The following is a 21,640-nucleotide window of genomic DNA, read 5'->3' on the forward strand; positions in this document are numbered from 1 at the left end:
GTCACCAATGACCAAAACCCCAAAATCTAGAAATGAATTGAATTCTACAAGAAAAATTCAATTCATGAATGAATACAAAGACCTAACTACCTTACAGAATCAAACAACAGACCAACTGTTCCCTATTGCAAGACCTGTATCCTACAAGTAGCACCAAAGAATTAAAAATAAGAAGATAGAATATTATATTTCTTTATCACAATTGACACCAAAAAAGTCATATTCAATGAAGAGTCATTGTTTCCTGGAAACGAAGAATGCACAACAGAAATTCATGGACTCACTTGCACCCAACTTCAACACATATGGGCAGTTTACAAAAGCTCTGCCAAAATCCAAAATGCCTTTCACATCCCTTTAAATGATAATGAATGGTTGGGCGAATAACTCCAAACATAAATGCACATACAATACACAGTGAATTCATCCCTAAGGACCTTTTCATTTCTCTTGACAAGGACCTTCACAATCAGGTTGCGGAAATTCCAAGACAGCCAGATTGTCAGCAGAATAAATTCCAAAAGAGCTAGAATTTTGTCAATGCATATAATTCTACTCATATCTTTTATAAAACAGCAATTTATTGTCTGTCAATTCTTTAAACCACTATTAGAGCAAGGAAAGAACAAACATGCTCTTTCTGTCTTTATATAGTCTGGGAAAGAGTTCTCTTATTGCTCAATAAAAAAGGAAATATAAATGATCATGCCCGTTTTGTTCGCCTTCCAACTTCCAGAGCCAACTCAGTATCAATTTTGAGGGATATATCAAGTGCTTTCACAGAATGCGTGAGTGCACCACTGTAAACATCCAAACATCAGAAACAGTAAATCATACCAAGAATTTTAAATTGCTGCAATGATAATTTTCTGTTAAATAGTTCCATTAAAATAAACAGATCCATCTAAATGCCAAAAAATTAGACATCCATGAAAGAGTATCATGTGCATTTTAAAGAACTTTGAATGAAATGATTAAATTATAATGATTCAAAGAGATTAATTAGGCACCAATTCATTTTATCCTTCACTATACCCAAATGCATCATGCACACATCCCACAAACATTAGCTGATGTCAGTGATAACTTCAACTAATTTCTATTATTTACTGAAACAATTTCCCAAAAAAGTACAATTATCAAGAAAAATAACCTGCAAAATGTATGCAGGTGCATACCTGGTTTTCAGTTAAAAGCCTGATTTTGTTTTTTACTTAACAGAGAATGCCCATGGGGAAATGTTTTAGTTTTTTATACTTATATCACATTTAAAAAATGTTAATGAAGCAAAGTATGCAGAACAAATTGATAATACAGCAAAGCACACAGATAACTAAATTCTTCCAAGGCAAGAATAGCACTTTTTACTAAAGACAACTAGAAAACCTTGATTTGAGCACTGAAAACCACAGAGATCATTGTGTGGCATGTAATTCTCAACCTCTGTACCTGCCTGAAGAGACATGGCTCCCGTATGGTGCCAAAGAAAGCAGTGGCATATCCTATCCACAAGCAGTAGGGGCCATTCTCATTTGAGTGCACTTATTAAATCTTATGATTTTGATGTTTATATATATTTCTAGGCATGTGACACATCTTAAATTTTTAGATTGAATTCCAACGACTTTAAATACCACTAGAACTAACTTCAGAAGCAAAAACAGCCCTAAATGGATGATAAGATTTTTCTTTGATAAAATACCTCCATAGTTCAGATAAAGTTGAGGTAACTTAGAACTTTTCTGTTTAATTAAACAACATAAATCACAAGAAAAAAGTTGCACTGCCTTACCTGGATATGTAGGTAACTCCAGTTTGTCCAATTTTATGTACAGTTTCAAAAGTAACATTTCCAGATGCCTACCACAATGGAAATTCATGTGTTAGTTCTAAGCCTCAGAAAAGTGCACAGTAAAGCAATTAAAACAGAGGTCATCACGTAAAACCATAGATGGCACTTGATAGCTACATGAGCAAGAATGTCAAGGTAAGTCACCAAAATGGATTACATTTTAGAAATTGTTCAAAAAATCAAGCAGCTCCACACAAATCTTGCATAATTTTACTCATTTTTCACATATTTGAATACCAAAAAGCCAAGCAAATAGGGCAAACCATTGTGTCACAACCCCTCCATGACCATCAAATAAAGTAAAATAAAGAACAAACACATCACTTCAGCAGGAATAATTTACTACAGGACAGCAGCCATCAACAGTACTTTCTTGCAAAGTCTGTAGGCACTAAATAAATGAACAGAAGAGCTACATGATAAAATCATGAGATACCTCCGTCTCAAATTTCCCATTTATTAGCTCCACAGCTTCTTTAAGCATAGACACATCAACATCACCATTTGGAAGAGGAACAACCATATTATCCAACATTATCCGGGTCAAGGAAGTCTTCGTTTGAGATGCATACTGCAATACCTCCTTTACTTCCTCATGAGTCCGGGTCTCAACCTTGAAAAAGACAACATTGTTAACGTATCAGTTACAGTTGCCACAATGCACCCACTGATTGATTCATTTGCACAACTGGACAAGCAGAGAGAGAAAACCACTCTGAAGCATTGTTAATTAAAAAGCAAGATATTAAATTACAAAATTCAAGTTAAACATGTTTTTCAGCAATGATTTATACTTCAAAATGAAGGCTTGAATCAAGTTGTAGGACACATAATCTACCACATTAATATTTGTAGATTTGTAACCAACTCTGTTAACTAATCAGTTTCTCTCTGAAGCATTGTTAATTAAAAAGCAAGATATTAAATTACAAAATTCAAGTTAAACATGTTTTTCAGCAATGATTTATACTTCAAAATGAAGGGTTGAATCAAGTTGTAGGATATATAATCTACCACATTAATATTTGTAGATTTGTAACCAACTCTGTTAACTAATCAGTGGCACAAACTACTTAATTATCTATAGATTTTAAAATCTGAAAAATTTACCTCAACCTCCATTTGAAGATTTTCTTGCTCTAAATACCGGTCAACAGATCTAAGGGCATTACTGATTCCTCCAGCTATTGATATATGATTATCCTTTATCAACACCATATCAAATAAACCCAGTCTATGATTCCTTCCTCCACCAATTAGAACCTTCAAGAAGTAAATTTCAACAATATCAACCAAAGGCGTAAGAGAAAGAACAAACAACAAAAGAGAAAAATCAGGGAAGTGATCTACACCGCCCACTTGTCCACCAAACGTAAGCCTGGAGCAGTTTTTCTTGTCTCTAAGATGTATGCAGGGTGTGCAGCATCAGCCATTGCCTGCAAGAAAAATTAACATTCTAAAACAGTCTTTTGTGCACATTACAAAGCTATTGCGCTGATAAGCTTTTGCTAGGTGTCTTGTTTCTTTATTATATTTACCATGCATGATTGCCTAATATGGATTTCATTACTGAATTTATAGGTTAAAACAATTATGAAATGCATTGCATGTCTTGTTTCTTCCATATATTTACTGTGCATACACGACGTAATTTGCAATTTACAACTATTAGTCCATCAAAAATTGAAAATTTGCTGTGTTTTGATCACATAAATAGGTGGAAAAACAAGGCCATATAATAATCAGTAACAACAAACTTCAAACTTGTAGAAGAATGTAGGAATCAACAACACTAATAATCCAAGCAGTTATGTTTTTGGTCAAATACAATTTACACTCATCAACCTATTGTTTTGCAATTCCAATCCACAACAATCTAAAATAACAAAGATGCATTTTGTGTTTTCCTACAACCATCCCTATTATCTGCTCTATAATGGCAACTAAGATTTGCTTGATTAAAATAAAGATACTTAGCTATGATTATGAAAAATCATTTTTTACTTTATTTATAAAACTCAAGGAAATAGAAGCACCTTAGTTAGTGTCGCTATACCACTCATCCGCTGCATAAAGTTCAGAGCTATTCTTTCAGCTACGACAATGCTATGTGCCCTTCCTATATGGAGAGAGCATATGATTTTAGTAGGACCTTCTTATACAAAACTAAGAAGCCCCTTTTTGTCTTACCATAAACTTTTCCAAACTGCAGCCCCTTCTGGACATAATCTCCATCCTTTCGAGACCACTTCACCTGATATCAGAATGTACATCAAAATGAGGAAGTTTGTGGTCCAAGCACGCTAACCATATGGATAAACCAAAGACACAGAGCACGGTGTCTCTATACCTTCAAAGAAGGATCAACCTCTTGAAAAACCATCTCTGCAAGCACAATTCCAGCAATGATACCATCATCCTTAGCCAGAAAATGGGCTTCAACTTCCATGTCAAATGGAATAGTGGCCATACTAGTCACATCCCCTGCAATTGAACCCAAATGTTGCATAAATTGAATGCAGAAGATATTTACAAAATTATAACTGAATATTTGCTCACGCTGCAGCAAAACCTTTAGCTTAATGTTTTCATAAAAATCATTAAACATCATTATCAACTTAGTAAAGCAAAGATTATGGGATATAAAACACTGCAATGGAGATGCCATAAAAGCAAGGATGGATATTGGAAATTCAAATGAGAATCAAACCTCGACCACCAGCATCTTCAGCAAGGGCAAGCTTAATGATGCCCTCTAAATCATATGTAGGGTGTGAAGGAGGCTTTATTGCCACAGCTTCGAATGATAATCCAGCAATTGTAGTGTGAACAGCAGCCATTCTAACAATATGCCTACAGCTTCGGACAAACAAAAAAATCAGGCTCAACCAACTGCTAGACAAGAGAGTATTCTATAATTCAACAAAGTACCTTGAAGTTGTGCACCAACGAGGCAAAACTATTGAGGAAATAGAAAACATTCCAGGCTTGGACTCCTTGTGTGTTAAGGTCTTACAGTCTAGTGAGCTTTCTACTATCACCTACTAACAGTTACCTCCCAGTAACAGCCCAGAAGCATCAGAAAACTATATGGGAAAGAGCTATATTTAATGAAACAACATTAAACATCAAAATTTCATGTTCCAAAAGGCCACTCAGTAGGTTTTCTTTTCTTTCTTTTTCTATTGAAGATCACCCAGCAGGGTTTTAGATATAAATATCATCCACATACAGTAATTTGAGCCGAACAAATTCAGAAAAAAAAAAAAGCAAAATAGGTGAAAATGTAAACAAGATTGGTGGATTGAAGATTCTGTACCTTACCTGATTGATTAATGGAATACCCAATATCCTTCCTTTCAATACCTGAAGATAAACCTGTCACACATAGATCTTTCCCCACTTTTGTTTTAAGCCCTCAGTTTGATTTTTTTTTTTTTTTTATTGAAACGTGCTAGATGATATATCTTATACGTGATAATGGGGATAAAAGGTTAAAAAGTAAGAAATAAAAATAATAATAAAGGGAGTTAAAATCCATAAAATTAATGGTATTATTATGCATAAATAATACAAATTTTATAAGTAAAGATTTAATATTTTATATTCGAACTGATTTTTTTTTTACATTTTTCTTTTGTATTATTGATGTTTGCCTAGAAAGTGGATATCTATTAAAAAATGAAAAGGAAAAGTTCATGGTCTAACGAATTCAGTACTTGGAGCTAATTAAATTAGATTACTGTTGCTCTATTTCAGTTCAGATTTAGGTTGTTATAGGTTTGGATTATTTCAGGTTTAAAGTGTAATAAATTTTGATTTATTTTGAACTTAAATTTGTATTATTTTAGATACCAAGTTACTCAAATTTAAATGATCATTAACTTTTTAAAAATTAATTCATAATTAGATGGATTGAGCTGGATTAATATTAGTCTACTTCATTTCAGATTTAAGTTGCTATAGGTTTGGATCATTTACGGTTTAAATTGTAATAAATTTTGATTATTTTGAGTTTGAGTTCATTTTATTTTAAGTATCAAGTTACTCAAATTCAAATGATTATTAACTTTTTAAAAATTAATTGAAGTAAAATCAATATCGAGTTATTTTAGTAATAATGAATAAATTAAAAAAAAAACCTCTAGACCCTTAAACAACACTAACCCCTCTTCTTTTTTCTTTTTCAAAGGATCTAACCTCTCTTATATTAAAATGTATTTTCCCACTTGTAAACATTCCATTTTGTTTGGGTGAATTTATTATTATTTTAATCTTATTTGTTGTGTTATTTTTAGACTTAATTAATTTATCCTTGAACTTAATTAATTTTTTTAAACTTTTAATTTAGATCACGTTCTTAAATTTATTTGAACTCAATTGGATTCTCATTTTGCCTACTTAATCTTATTTTAAGTCTTTATTAATTCGCCCACATTTACTCTTTAATTATGCATTTACTAAGTGGGTAATTTTTTAGGGTTCTTTTCAAAAATACCTCTCATACATAAAATGCTTTTGAAAATAATATTTTTTTATGATTTTAACTATTTTTAGCCAAAAAAAATTAATTTTTGACAAAATTACCCTTAATGAAACCAACTCATATGTTTAGGTCCGCACCTCAAATCGACTCATATCCTTTGAGCTCTCTTTGCTAGACCATTAATTTTTGAAGTACTTTTTATCAGAAAGAAAACTTTTAAGTATTTTGAGTATTTTGAAATAATTTTCGATACACAAAGAAAAATCTTTGAGTGTTTTTAGCATTTTTAAGTATTTTGGAGTGATTTTTAATAAATGAAGAAAAACCTTTGAGTATTTTGAGCATCCTTTACCAAGTAGCTATATTCGTTGATTATGTTGTTAAATAGAATATGGTATATTGTTTGAAGTAGTTGATTTTGTTAAATGAAATTCAGTAGATTTGATGGTTTTAGGCATTGGGTAATTGATTTTTTGGTATTACGTTATTGATTTTTTAGGTATTTTGTGATTGATTAATAGGCATTACATGACTGGATAGTAAGGCATTGCGTGAATAGTTTTTAGGCATTGTGTGACTTAGGTATTACCTAAAAATCAGTCATACAATGCATAAAAACTAGAAACATAACAATTAAGTCACGTTATACCTAAAAATTAGTCTTGTAATGTTTAAAAACTAATGACATAATGCTTAAAAACTAATAATTTAATACCTAATAACTAATTGATTTGTTTGCTCGCAACAGGTTTAAGTTGTCAAAGTCATATAGTGTTTTAATTTATAGATATATGTAATCAATTTTAACCTCCCAACTTTGGGGTCCTATAAATAAACCAATAAACCCAAAAAACTTAAAACACATATCTTGATGCCATCTTTGCTTTTTGAGATGACAAGAAAAAGCTGGATGGCGAGATAGATAATATTGGACAAAAGAGAAAAATAGAGATTTAATTTTGAAATTTTTATCTAGATGGTGGGATAAAAAACATTGAAACTATTTTAATTTGTTTGAAATTGTTTAAAGGGTATTGTTGTCAAATCATGTTAAAAATTGAATAAGAATAGTTAAAATTAGAATGAAAGATATTTTTGAATTGAATTTATTTCTCACAATTTCATCATTTTTTTAAGGTCAAGTCACGTGATTTTGGGTTTTGGACTCATGAAGCTCACTAAGGAAACCCATTAATGGCAATAGTAATTACTATTTTTATAATATATTAAATAAAGATAAAATCTAAAAAGCTCCTTCAAAACATTTTATAATGACATTTTGGTCTCTTTTATTTCAAAATCATAATACTATATAAATAGTTAAAAAATTAGATTTAATACTATATAAATATTTTAAGACATAAATACCCTTTATATTATTTTTTTAATTTTAGCATATTCTCTTTTAAAAAAATCTACTCGTGTTCTCTTTCGAAAATCATAAACTTCTTTCTTAAGGCAAATTATTGTCATCAAACTTTTTATTTGTTCAACAATTTGAGAATTTTTTTTCATTAAAAGGAATGTATTAAAAAGTAAATCTTTTATTCAATGATGGATATTTCAAATTTGATGATGTAAAATTAAGAGGTTAATTTCATACTCGTGATTATTAATTTTGATGATTTTTTTTTTCAAAATTTGTTCTTTCAAATTAGGATTTATGGTAATGTAAAAAGATTTTAACTTGATTACTATATATCAAAAGTTTCAAGTTTTTCTTCTCTGTTAAATATTGAATTTTATTAAATATCAAAGTGAGCACATTTTAGAGTTTGATTAAGTTTTAACTATTTTTTTGTCAAATATTGAATTTTATTAAATATCAAAGTGAATTTTATTAAGTTTCAAAAAAGAACATGAGCAATTATTTTTTTTAAAAAAGCATTTATGTCTTAAAATATTTATATAGTATTGGATATAATTTTTTTTAACTGATGACTAACTATGTTTACAATTAATTGATCAAAAACATCATTTTGAAATAAGAAGGATTAAAGTATTTTTTTAAAGTGTTTTGAGAGTTTTTTTTTATTTTATCTTATTAAATAGAGAAAAATAATAATAAAAAAAAAAGTGATTAAAAGAGCACATCCCATGGTGCCTTAGTAAAAAAAAAAAAAATTGTGGATGCCTTCGGGAAAACCAATTGCCACAGTCACACTACAATCACCACACAACCTCCTTATAACAACTCCATTCCCCCTTTTTTTGGTGCCCACCTACTCATCTTGTCCTCTAATGCCCCCTTCTCTGAAGAGAAGAGGAAAACAAAACACAAAAAAAATTACCACTTTAAAAAATCACAAAAAAATCCCATCTTTGCCTCCAAAACCACCTTTAACCACCCTTAATGCACTAAAACTCCAATACTTCAACCTTTGCCTTTCACCACCATTCATTGCCACCCACTTACTATCACCCAAAACTACACCTACCTTTTAAATAAAAAAAAAAAACCCTAAGCCACTACCCGCAGTCCCAAAAACCACCACACACACCATTGCCACAATACCAAAGCTTCCACCACAACCACTTCTAATAAGCTCTAACTTTTGCCACTATAAAAAACGCCTCCACATTAATCTAAAGTTACATTACATATTAACTCATCTTCATAGAACCTAAAATCAAGGCACTTTCCCCAAAACCATCACCATTAACCCATTATCTACCGCCCCTAGCCTCCATAATCTCTAAAAATTATAAAAAATCTATCATTTTTTTACAAAAGAGTATTTTTTTTTCTCAAACCTTAGATAACCATAAAACATTTTACAGTTGTAAAAATTTTCTCCTTTTAAGACAAGAGAAAAAGCTGAAAAACTTTTTTGAAAAAAATTGATTTTTCATAAACATTTTTCCAACTTTTTCTTTTTTTTTGGAATAAAATTTTTCACAAATGTAAAATATTTTACATATTAACAAAAAAAAAATTCTATTGAGTAACGTAACATGTCTTACAATAAAAAAATGTAAACATTTTCCATGTACCTTCTTTTTTCTCTAGATCTCATTAAGAAAATATTGTTGGTATATTTTCAAAATCAAAGGTTATGTCACATAATGAAAAGCTATCTTAATTCAAAAGTTATGTCACATAAAGTAACATAGTATAATTATTAGATTGTAGGTAGGTTTTTCATGTGAATGGTTATATCTTTTGGTAAAATGACATTTTGAAAAAACATTTCTAAATCCGAAAGTTATGAGACAACTTGAAAAAACAAAACAGCTCCAAAGTTTAAATATGAAAAGTTATCGTTTAAAATTATAGCTCAAAAATTATGTTTTATCGAATGAATGGTTATCTTTTTATTAGGTGATTATAAAAACAATACCTTTATCCAAAGGTTGTGTCTTGCAAAATGTAAAGATGTTTTTTAGATAAAGTGATACCTTGATGAAAGGGTTGTGTCCTTGAAGAAGAGCTACTTGCAAGCCTATATAAAGGGCTTTTTGCCAATCATTTTGATACATAAAAACAAAAACAAAACAAGAGCAGAAAATTAAGAGTAAGAGAAGCGTTATGTTCTGAAAATTAACATAAACACTTAAGCTACTATCAACTACAAAAGCGTCTAAATTCCTTATAATCTACTTACTGTAGAAAGTAGACTTTACAGCTAAATAACTTTGCAAACTCTCAAGTGTATCTAGCGATCTACTCTAATAAAGTGCAAAACGAAGTTGGACTTGGGCTTCATTGTATCCCTAAGGCTATTCGTATTATTCGCCTTTACATAACAAGTGGTAGGAGCAAAATAAGTCTTAAATATAACGTTTATTGAAAAGCTTACCTTGAAGTCAATTTTGCCAATTCCTTGAATTCCTTTAAACCCCATTTGCACAAACAAATATTGCTCTCCCATTCTTAGAGATCATTTGTTGGAAAAATAGTGTATTTCATAAGGTTTCAACATCCCACATTGCTAAGGTACAAGAGAGGTCAGTGTCTTATATATAAAAATCCATAATGGGCTTGTTGCATGCAAGAAAAGAAAGTGGGCTTGCGCATAATGAGATTGAGGCAAGCTTTGAGAAAATGTTGATTCTCCCTCTACGAGTATACACGTGGAATAGGCCTAAGTATAATTTTGTACCTTGGTATATAATTTTATTTTCCCTCAACCTTTAGTAGTTTATGTTGATATTTTGTAACGTTTACTTTTTGCACTAGCCTATAAATACAACCTCTCAACTTTAGTCACAACACACCAATAGATTTTTTGTATTAACAAGTGATGTTTTTGATAATAATACTATTATTGAAACAAAAAATGCTAAATTTTTTGTTTATATTTTTCCATTGAGAATTGATATAATTTCTAATGCACCTTTTAGTAAAAACGATTTTGAAGTACCAAATGATAATTTAAGAAAAAGATGAGGGAAAGAAATTTCTTTGATAGCGATTTTTATACTTATCTTGTAGATAATGAACCTTTAATTTATGCTGAGGCAATTTCTTCTAAAGAATGTCCATTTTGAAAAAAGTTATAAAAAATGAGAATGATTTAATTTTACAAAATCAAACTTGGAAATTAGTTGATTTATCATTTAGAGCCAAACCAATTGGTTGCAAACAAATTTTTAAAAGAAAATTTAATCCTTATGGTTCTATTAATAAATGCAAAGCTAGATTAGTCGTAAAGGGTTTTACTTAAAAACAAAATATTAACTATTTTGATGCTTTTGCTTCAGTATCAAGAATTTTATCTATTCGTGTTTTATTTGCCTTAGCTTCGAAGTACAAACTTGTTATTCATCAAATGGATGTTACAACCACTTTTCTAAATGGTGATTTAGAAGAAGAAATTTATATAGCACAACCTAAAGGATGTTCTTATTGGTCAAGAAAACAAAGTTTGTAAATTGATTAAATCTTTATATGGCTTGAAACAAGTACCAAAACAATGGCATGAGAAATTTGATCAAGTTCTTATTAGTAATGGATTTTCTACTATTTGAGTTGATATATGTGTGTGCACAAAAACTGTTGATAGTAAATATTAGCTTATATGTTGATGATATGCTTATTTTTAGTACATGCATTGACGTGGTTAATAAAACAAAATGTTTCTTGGTTTCTAAACTTGATATGAAGGATTTGGAAGAAGTTAATGTTATTTTGAGTATTAAAATCATAAGATGTGATAATGGCTTAATGCTAACAAAAAAGCATTATGTTGAGAGGCTACTTAAAAAGTTTGGATATTTTGATGTCAAACATGTGAATACTCCTTATAATGATAATATTCAATTAAAGAAAAATAAAGATGATAGTGTGGCTCAGTATGATTATGTTCAAATTATTGGAGTCTGATGCATTTGATAAATTATACTCTACCTAATATAGCTTATGTTATGTGTAGATTGAGTAGATATACATAAAGTCCCAATCAAGATCATTAGACTGCCTTAAACAAAGTAATGAAATAATTAAAAGATACCATAAACTATGATATTTTGTATAATGGATTTCCCATTGTATTAGAAGGATATAGTGATACTAACTGAATCTTAGATTCAGATGAGACAAATTCCACAAGTGGTTATATATTCATCCTTTGTGGGGATGCTATAACTTAAAAATCAACCAAACAAACAATAATTGCTAAATCTATAATGGAGTAAGAATTTGTAGCTTTAGAGTTGGCCAACAATGAGGTTGAGTGGTTAAGAAACCTCTTAGCTGATATTCTGTTGGGAATGAAACCAACATCTTCTATGTCTATGCATTGTGATTGTCAAGTGACAGTAGCCATTGTAAAGAATAAAGCTTTCAATAAAAAGAAAAGACACATTCATTTTAGACATGGTATAGTAAAGTAGATGCTTAGAGATGGAATTATGTCAATTAATTATGTGAAGTCAGAGCTGAATTTGGTCGTTCCTTTAACAAAACCCTGAGGAAGAAAATTAATTATTGAATCATTAAGGGGAATGAGACTTAAGCTAATTGGGAAAAATCAACAATAATGGTAACTTAACTTATGTGATTGGAGATCTCATGAATTAGGTTCATACGGGTAATAACAAGTTATTTGTTAATAAATTGATGCACTATTAAAAAATCATTATCCCTCATATGGTGTGTAAATAGTGCAAAATTGCAATGAAAGGAGGTTAAGTTAAATTCTTAATGAGTTCCATATCCTTTATGGGTAGTGTGTTAAATTGCGATACACACTTGATAAAATCACCTATATAAGTATGGAGTGGGGACGCTCATATGAGAATAATGGCAAATTCTCTAGAGCACTTATGAATAATCAAGCACGCGCTTGGCCTATTCGCACAAAATATCATTGAATAATAAAAATTGTGGGGGTGTAATGTGATTGATGAAACTCATATTTCACATAAAGAATTTTTGGTTCATACAAGTTATAAATTTCACCAAAATTCTATGATTTATGTTTCATTCTTTCTAGGGCTGGTTTATAGCTTAAAAAACACTAATCGCAATGCATTACACTCAAATGAAATTTGATTCAGGAAAAACTTGCTATGAAACCTTATGAAATATGTGGCAATTGTTGGGAAAATAGTGTATTTCATACGGTTTCAACATTCCACATTGCAAGGTACAAGAGAAGTGAGTGCTTTATATATGAAAATCCATAATGGGCTTGTTGAAAAGAAAGTAGGCTCAGACGCACACGAGATCAGGTTAAGCCTTGAGAAAATGCAGATTTTCCCCCTACGCGCGAGTATACTCATGGGCTAGGCTCAAGTATAATTTTGTACCTTAGTATCTAATTTTGTTTCTCCTCAGCCTTTAATAGTTTATTTTAATATTTTGTAACATTAACTTTCTACTCCAGCTTATAAATATAATCTTTCTACCTCAGTCACAACAGACCAATAGTTCTCTCTTCTCTTTTAAACCTTTTCTACATATTTTATCTATTTTTCTTGCTTTCCCATTGGGTTCATTTTTATCTAAAAAAGTCTTTTTGCTGTTTCTGCTATCCTTTACTAGTTTGTGCAAACTAATAAGGAAGGGTCTATTGAATCTTGAAGGATAACTTTTATAGTCCTTTTATGCTGAGTTACGTACTTCGAAGAGGTAGAAATTATCGTTAAGATTAGTGAAATCACATCTCAGACTTCTTATTATTGTCACTTACTTTATTATTTTTTTCATTGTTTCTCAGATTTTATAACAATCGGATTTGCTTTATTTGTGTTTATTCATTTAATTCATATTGAACATATCTACGATTGAGCAACGATCGATTGCAATTGAGCAATGGATCACAATTGACATTCGTGGCCACAACCGACTTGATTTTTTTATGTCGATTATGGCATCGATTTTAATCGTCGATTTTTAGGATGCCTTAGTTTGATCGTTGAAGACACAACCTCTTCACTAAAGCCGACATAATAACCGAGGGGGGGGGGGTTAAAATTCTAATTTTATCCCTCATTAATCCCCCCATTTAACTCTTTTTTCTTCCTTCCCCAATTCCCCTTCCCCAACATTCAATTTCCCTTTTGTTTAAAATTTGAAACCCTAAAAATCAAGCAACTTACCTTCTTTCACTTGTGGACCCATTGCCATCTCTTGCCATCTCTAGACTTCGACCATCATCTTCTTCCTAGTCGGTCATCTCTTGCCTTTGTCTCTAGACCATAAAGAATCGTGTTAAAGTGAGAGAAAGAGAGAGGTTGCCATAAAACAAGCAAAAATAGTAGTTTTAATTTCCTTTTGTTATTTTTATTTCAAGTTTGTTGAAGTATGTGTTTGTAGTGAAATGGAATGATGAAAGCTGTGTTGGTGTTATGAAGAAAGTAAACTATCGAGAAGTGTTTTAAGAGAGATTAAATGGTGGGTTGTTTTTTTTTCTTTTTCCTTTTCTTTTCTTTGGTGGGCATTTCTTTTGTTATGAGAGATTTCCAAAGGTTACTCCTTTTCTCTCTCTGGAATTTGGATATCATTTTGTGGATAGTGGACATATTTCATAGGAAAAAAATGAAGAAAATTTAAGAACCTTTTTTTTTTGTATGCAACTTAAGAACATCATATTAGTCCATTGATGCTATTGATTTTTCTCTTTAAACTTTAGTAAGTCTTCATTTTGAAATTCTAACATGTGTACAACTTGAGATTTATATTCATTAATATTATTGATATTTTGTTACATTATCCTCAAACAAGATTATTTGTAGTCCAACCATTAAACACAAGACCACTTACCACATTTAGCAAAGTTGAAATAAATTCAGTTACTAGAGTTGAATTAAATTAAATTTTATTAAATGTTACTAAATATCTAACAATTCACTCATAACATTTTATTAAATATTATTATTTTATTTTCAATTAAATTTTGTTAAATATAACAGGTCATTGAATTTTTTTTCACCAATTTAGTAGGAAGAAAATGTTATAAGTGATTATTTAAATATTATTAAATATTATTATTGTATTTTCATCTCCTGATGAAAAAAATTCCATTTGATTACTCTTATTATTAGCACGAAGCATTTTTAACTTCGAACAAACCTTAACATGATTATTTAAAAAAAATGTTCCATTTTTTTTTTGTATCGGTACATAAAACCTTATCACAATGACGACATCTAGCCTTATGATTACCTTTGTCATCAACAAATTTGTGAAGTGATTCCACACAAGCAATGACGTCTTAGATAGTTCCTTTTGTTTTTGCAATTTAGAGCTTATTGCTTCACTTTTTACATAGCTTTCAATAGCACTTCTATCGACATGAAGTGTAATTGTTATGTTATTAGTTGCCAAAATTTATATCCTCTTCAATTTCATTTGACATCTACAAGATAAATAAATAAATTAATCATCATATAAGCAAAACAAAACAAGCAAAACAAAATGTTGACAAAAAATGTTATAAGTGACTTGATACTATTAAACAAATGTAAACATGTAATTTAAAAGGTGTAATTGTTATGAGTGACTTGGTACTAATAAACAAATGTAAAAATGCAATTTTAAAAGTGAAATTCACTTTTAAAATTGGATTTTTACATTTGTTTATTAATACTAAGTCACTCATAACATTTTTTGTCAACATTTTGTTTTGCTTGTTTTGTTTTGCTTATGCTTGGTAATATTATTCTTTTTCACTTTGACATACCAAATTTACTTAGTTATATGATGATTAATTAATTTATTTATCTTGTAGATGTCAAATGAAATTGAAGAGGATATAAATTTTGGCAACTAATAACATAACAATTACACTTCATGTCGATAGAAGTGCTATTGAAAGCTATATAAAAAGTGAAGCAATAAGCTCTAAATTGCAAAAACAAAAGGAACTATCTAAGACGTCATTGCTTGTGTGGAATCACTTCACAAATTTGTTGATGACAAAGGTAATCATAAGGCTAGATGTCGTCATTGTGATAAGGTTTTATGTACCGATACAAAAAAAAATGGAACATCTTTTTTAAATAATCATGTTAAGGTTTGTTCGAAGTTAAAAATGCTTCGTGCTAATAATAAGAGTAATCAAATGGAATTTTTTTCATAAGGAGATGGGTTTTTGGGTAGTTGGAAGTTTGATGAAGATGCAATTAAGAGGAGTTTAGCTAAGATGATCATTATAGATGAATTATCTTTTAGATTTGTGAAAGGTCAAGGGAATGGGAAACACATGAAATAAGGATGCCCTAGATTTCGCATACCATCACAATGGACCATTGCTAGGGATTGTTATAAGGTTTATATTGATTAAAAACTCGTATGAAATAAATTTTGAGATCATGTCCTAGTAGAGTATGTCTCACCACAAACATATAAACTTCGATACAAAAACTTAATTATTTGTGTCTGACTACTCATTTTATTGATAAATATTGGAAGTTGCAAAAAAGGATTTTGAACTTTTGTCCTATTATTAGTCACAAAGATCAAGCTATTGGGAAGACAATTGATAGATGTTTGGTTGATTGGGGAATTCAAAAGATTTTTTCTATTACTATTGATAATGTTAGTTCCAATGATGTTGCGGTAAGACATTTGAAAAAAAAAATTAATATTGTCGGAACTAGTATTTTATGAGGTAAATTTTTTCATATGAGATGCGTTACACATATTGTTAATCTTATTGTGACTGATGGATTAAAAGATATAAATGACTTAATTGCTCATGTTAGACTAGCAGTGAAATATGTTAAACAATCTCCTTATAGATGAACTAAGTTTAAGGAGTTTGCTATTAGTGCAGGAGTTGATAATAAGTGTTTATTATGTTTAGATATATGCACCAGATTGAATTCTACATTTTTGATGTTAGATATAGCTGAGAAATTTGAAAGGGCTTTTGTATTTTTTGAGAATTGAAAAATAAAATGATCTAAAAGAATAGAGTCAGAAAAACTCTTGCTCTTCATTAACAAGATGAATACATATATATATATATATATATATATATGACTTGCTTGGAGTGCAAGTAAAGTAAATAATATCAAAAAAAGTTTTCTAATCCTAGACTTCCATGGAGTGCAAGTAAAGAAAAGGCTTAATGAGCAAAGATTATATAAAAGAACAAATCCCATAAATAAAAGATCTTTCAATACTCCCTTTCAAGTTGGGGTTTGAAGAGTAAAAATGCCCAACTTGCCCACTAGTTTATGAAATCGATTGTACCCAAGTGCTTTAGTGAATATATCAGCAATTGATATTGTGACGAAATAGTGCAAGTAACAATAGTTTGGGATTGAATGTGCTGTCGAATTAAATGGTAATCTATTTTTATGTGCTTTTTTTGTTCGTGGAAGACTGGATTTGTTGCGATGTGAGTAACAGCTTGATTGTCACAGAACAACGGAATCGGTGCAGTGTGTGTCACTCCAAGATCTCGTCAGAGTCGTGTTAGCCAAATGATCTCACTAATGGTGGCGATTATGGCTTAACATTCAGCCTCAGCAGAAGAATGGGAAACTACTGTTTGTTTGTTGGATTACTAAGAGATAGGAGAAGACCCAAGAAAAAAAATATAACTAGTAGTATATCTACGTGTCATCGGACATTTTACCCAATCTGCATCACAATATGCTCGCAAAGACAGTGAACTATTCGAAAGAGGCAAAATACCTTGTCTTAAGGTTCTTTTGAGATAACACAACACTTTATGAGCAGCATCAATATGTGGTTGTTGTGGGGCATGCATAAATTGGCTAAGAATATGCACTGCATAGATGATATCTAGATGGGTGATGGTGAGATAAAGTAAACGACCTACTAGGCGATGTTAGTGCTTTGGATCAACGCAAATTTCACCAGAGTCGAGTGAAAGTTTATGTTATTGCTCCATAGGAAAGTTGGCTGGCTTGCAGCATGTGAAACCACTCTCAACTAATATATCAAGTACATACTTATGCTGGCTTAGTGCAATAATTGCTGGAAAACGTGCCACTTTAATTTCAGGAAAATACTTGAGTTTGCCAAGATCCTTGATGCGAAATTTTGCATCCATATAAAGTTTCAGCTTAGAAATACGATCGAAATCTATTCCCATGATGATGACATCATCAACATATATGAAAATTGTAATAAAAGATCCTCTTATACGAGAGAAAGTAAACAAAGAGTGATCCACCTTTGATTGGTGAAAACCAATGGCAGAAAGAGAAGTGGTAAACTTGTGATGCCAATTTCGAGATGCTTAACGGAGTCCATATATAGATTTCTGTAAGCGACAAACCCATTGCTCCCCCTGTTTGGCAAACCCTTGTGGGATTTTCATGTAGACTTCTATTTCCAAGTCACCATGTAAAATGGCGTTATTTACATTTAGTTGATGTAATTCCCAATGCTTAATTAAAGCAAGTGCCAACAAATAACATACGATGACTAATTTGGCAACGGGAGCAAATGTCTCATGAAAGACAACACCCTAAATTTGAGTGTAACCTTTAGCAACAACTAGCGTCTTATAGTACTCAATACTTCTATCTGGTTGATATTTGACTTTGTAAACCCATTTTGATTCAATAGCTTGTTTACCAGGGGGTAAGAATTGTAAAGTCCAAGTATGATTTGCCTTCAAAATGCAAATTTCCTTCGCCATGGCTTCCCCCCAATGTGCATGTTTGACTATTTGAAAAAATGATTTTGGCTCATCGGTGGATGAGATGGTCACTAAGAAAGCAGTGTGATTGGGAGAAGATTTTTAGTTAGAAATAAATTGTGAGAGGGGATGTATTGGTAAGTTTACCGAAAAAGGAGATGAAAGTAATGTGATAATTGGGCGACTGAGAAAAGGGGGTAAAATATAATTATAACCAGAAAAGGAGTGTGAAACTTGTCATTGTCGTTTGCTTGAAATAAGAGGAGCTTCTAAAACAATATTTTTAGACTCATTGACAAAGTTATAACTAATTAGGTCAGATGATGAGGTTGTTATGGTTGACAAATTAGACTTAATTGACTCAATCTCGGCATTGGCAAGTGAAAAGGACTCATACGGATTGGGGTATTAGGTGGACTCAGTCGTATTAGACTCATATGCAACAGTTGGCAACATGGGTTCGTCTAGTGCAAGCTTGTTATTTTGAGACATAGGCCTAATTGTGCTTATAATTGAGTTGACGCATGCGGATGACTCGTTAAGCTCAAGTTTAGTGACATTGGGCATTGCATGGTTGAATGGACTATTTAATTTAATAGTCCGACCAAAATCACTTGACTATATAGATTTTGCTGGTAAGGAATTGGAAAATAGAAAAATGTCTTCCAACAAATGAACATCACATGAAACATAAATCTTCTTATTTTTAAGATCATAAATTCTGTATCCTTTTTACACACTAGGATACCTAACAAAAACTGTCACGACCTGAAACTCTCCATCGGGCCCGTGACAACCGCCGTGAGGCCTCGACAAACATTCTTTACCCCGAATGTCGATTGAAACCTCGCAAGGCTCTCGTATCAACTTTCGCACTTCTCCAATGAGCAATAGTAATTAAATCTCGCATTTAAAAAAAAATCATAAGTCGTTTGCAAATAAAGACAATAAAATATTATTTTCTGGCTCACATGGGTATTTTCGTAATTTTTGTCGAAAATCTCGAAACTTGCTAAAAATGTAGTAGGTGAGCAAAAAATATATATTTAATGATTTAAAAATAAATTAAATATCTAAAACGTTCGTTTGAAAGCAAATTGTTGACAACTAATACTATTCAAAAATAATAAATGAAATATTCTATTTTGTCATAAAATAAATTTTTATAGAAATATTCGTAAATAATTTTTTTTTCGCACATGAAAGTAAAGTAAAAATTGTATGAATAGATATACAGATAACCAAAATATAAGTTTTGATCTGCAATGACACGTGGGCCCACCTTTAACCAAAATGCATCGGAAGCTGGAAACCTACAGCTTTACAGATTCAAGTCCAAATGAAAGTCCTTGTCAAAGTCAGCTAACTATGGAATTCCCCGAGCTTGAAATGTGAGGAAATGAGGGTGGTGAGATTATAAAATCCCAGTGAGTAAACAGATACCATCTAAACTATCTAAAGTCGAGTAAATGGAGACAATTAAAATAAGTCATCATATTGTAATTTCATTACCTTTCAACTCATTTCAACCAAATAAAATCAATCCATATAAATCGAGAAATCAACTTGGCTTATGAATTTCTTAAAACTTTGGCTCGTGCCAAAACTCATACTCGGTGATACCTTGCGCAGGGCATCTAACCAAGTCCACCAAGGCTGTTAAAATTTTGTATACACTTAAAATATATTTTTAGTTTGAGAAAAATACAGCCGTTCCTTGGCGTTGGTTGAGTTTCCCTTTACGTGGTGGTTTGGCTTGAAGTGAACCCTAAGCTTTACCCCAGGAGATACCCTACGAGCCTCTCCGTTCGAGGTAATAATATAATAGAGTTTACCGTGCCCCTCTAATAGGTTGGTCCACGGAACCCCCTCTGCAGTGAATAATTAATATATAATCCACTAATCAATAAAATTCATTCTATCATGATATGGCAATTTATCGCAACCTAGCCTCTCAAGGCTGAATACACAGTATAAATAATTCTAACACTAAAATCAGTTTAGCCATTCATGCTCATATATTGTCATAAGCCATTCAATTTTAAAACCATAAATTTACAACACAAGCAGGCAGTCTCCAATTACTCTATTTCAAAACCAGTATTCAATTTTTCAAAAAATTTATAAAATCACAAATTTCTCTTAAAACATAACAATTTACCATTTAAACCCATTTTTCATAAAATCACACAATTGTATAAAACTACTCTAGATAATTAAGACGATAATAAGTTCACTCACTGTTCTAGGAGTCGATGTACTCCTAATCCTAGTCTCCAAGCACAATCTCTGTACTTTTACTAGTGTACTTTGCTCACCACCTATCCACAATGTACAATACATAATTCACCACATCAATACTTGACCATTATAAAATCAATTCAGGCTCGGTATATATGCATGATATGATATACAACTTATCCGACTACCACTTAAATGCGGTGTTGACCTAATTCGGCCTATTATCTCTAATTTAACTCCAAATCAATTCTACTCACTTTCTACACTCCAATTATAACTAAATTACCTCCATGACTGTGAATGAGATTCAATTTATCAGTCTCGATAGCAAATTACGAAAATACCCCTAGTGGGTAAAAATTCATATTTTTGCTTTGAAAATTTTCATTATTTTTCTAGGCTCATAATTCATCATTTCTTAACCAATTCTTCTAAAATGAAAATCAAATTTATCCTTACTCAACACATGATAAATTCGGCCATTAATGATTGTGGGAGAAAATAAATTCTTTTCTTGTTGTTTTGTTTCTAAATATGCTAAACTAACTTAAAACATTAACATAACTTAAAATCAAATTAATCTAACAACTTTCTCTCTCCTAACCCATTTTTCAGAATTGAATTCATCATAATAACTCAATATTCAACCATGAAAATCAAGAACAAAAGCATGGGTAAGCTAGGTATCAAGGAGAACTAAAGAAATTCTAACTTACCTAGCTTGTTTCCTTGATTTTTTCACTTTTTCTTTGAATTTTCCACCTAGGTTTTCTTGTTTTTTCCTTTGTTCTTCCTCTCTTTCTCTCTCTTCCTTGCTTGGCCGGCCATATGAAGAAAATGAGCTGATTTTATGCCTTTTTAATAAGAAACAATAAAATAATAAAGGTATGACACATGTCATTTTCTTATTGGTCCATTTTTAAAATTTTAAAATTTTAATCCTTTTTATCTCCACCACACAATTAGTCAATGGTCAAAATGAGGATAAAGGAA

At 31.0% G+C, this 21,640-nt stretch overlaps 1 protein-coding gene across 16 annotated transcripts; it reads right to left on the minus strand.

Moving 5' to 3' along the window:
• Positions 1–422: 422 nt before the first annotated feature.
• Positions 423–5,317, minus strand: QPT (quinolinate phoshoribosyltransferase). Of its 16 annotated transcripts, none has more exons than XM_018116420.2 (12): positions 5,177–5,317; positions 4,784–4,896; positions 4,563–4,705; positions 4,203–4,336; positions 4,043–4,106; positions 3,889–3,971; positions 3,205–3,288; positions 2,963–3,115; positions 2,289–2,465; positions 1,793–1,860; positions 1,362–1,502; positions 423–800 (listed from the first exon to the last, which is right to left on the minus strand). In XM_018116420.2, the coding sequence occupies exons 2-12, from the start codon at positions 4,831–4,833 to the stop codon at positions 704–706; spliced, it is 1,194 nt and encodes a 397-aa protein (XP_017971909.1). In that variant the 5' UTR covers positions 4,834–4,896; positions 5,177–5,317; the 3' UTR covers positions 423–703. The 16 variants fall into 16 exon arrangements, with proteins under 16 accessions (XP_017971909.1, XP_017971905.1, XP_017971902.1 ...); XM_018116416.2 differs by having other exon boundaries at positions 4,563–4,711; XM_018116413.2 differs by having other exon boundaries at positions 4,563–4,711; positions 4,784–4,938; positions 5,177–5,316.
• Positions 5,318–21,640: the final 16,323 nt, after the last annotated feature.

This window comes from Theobroma cacao, chromosome 2, assembly GCF_053813885.1.
Source record: "Theobroma cacao isolate CCN51 chromosome 2, ASM5381388v1, whole genome shotgun sequence".
NCBI classification, from domain to species: Eukaryota; Viridiplantae; Streptophyta; class Magnoliopsida; order Malvales; family Malvaceae; genus Theobroma; species Theobroma cacao.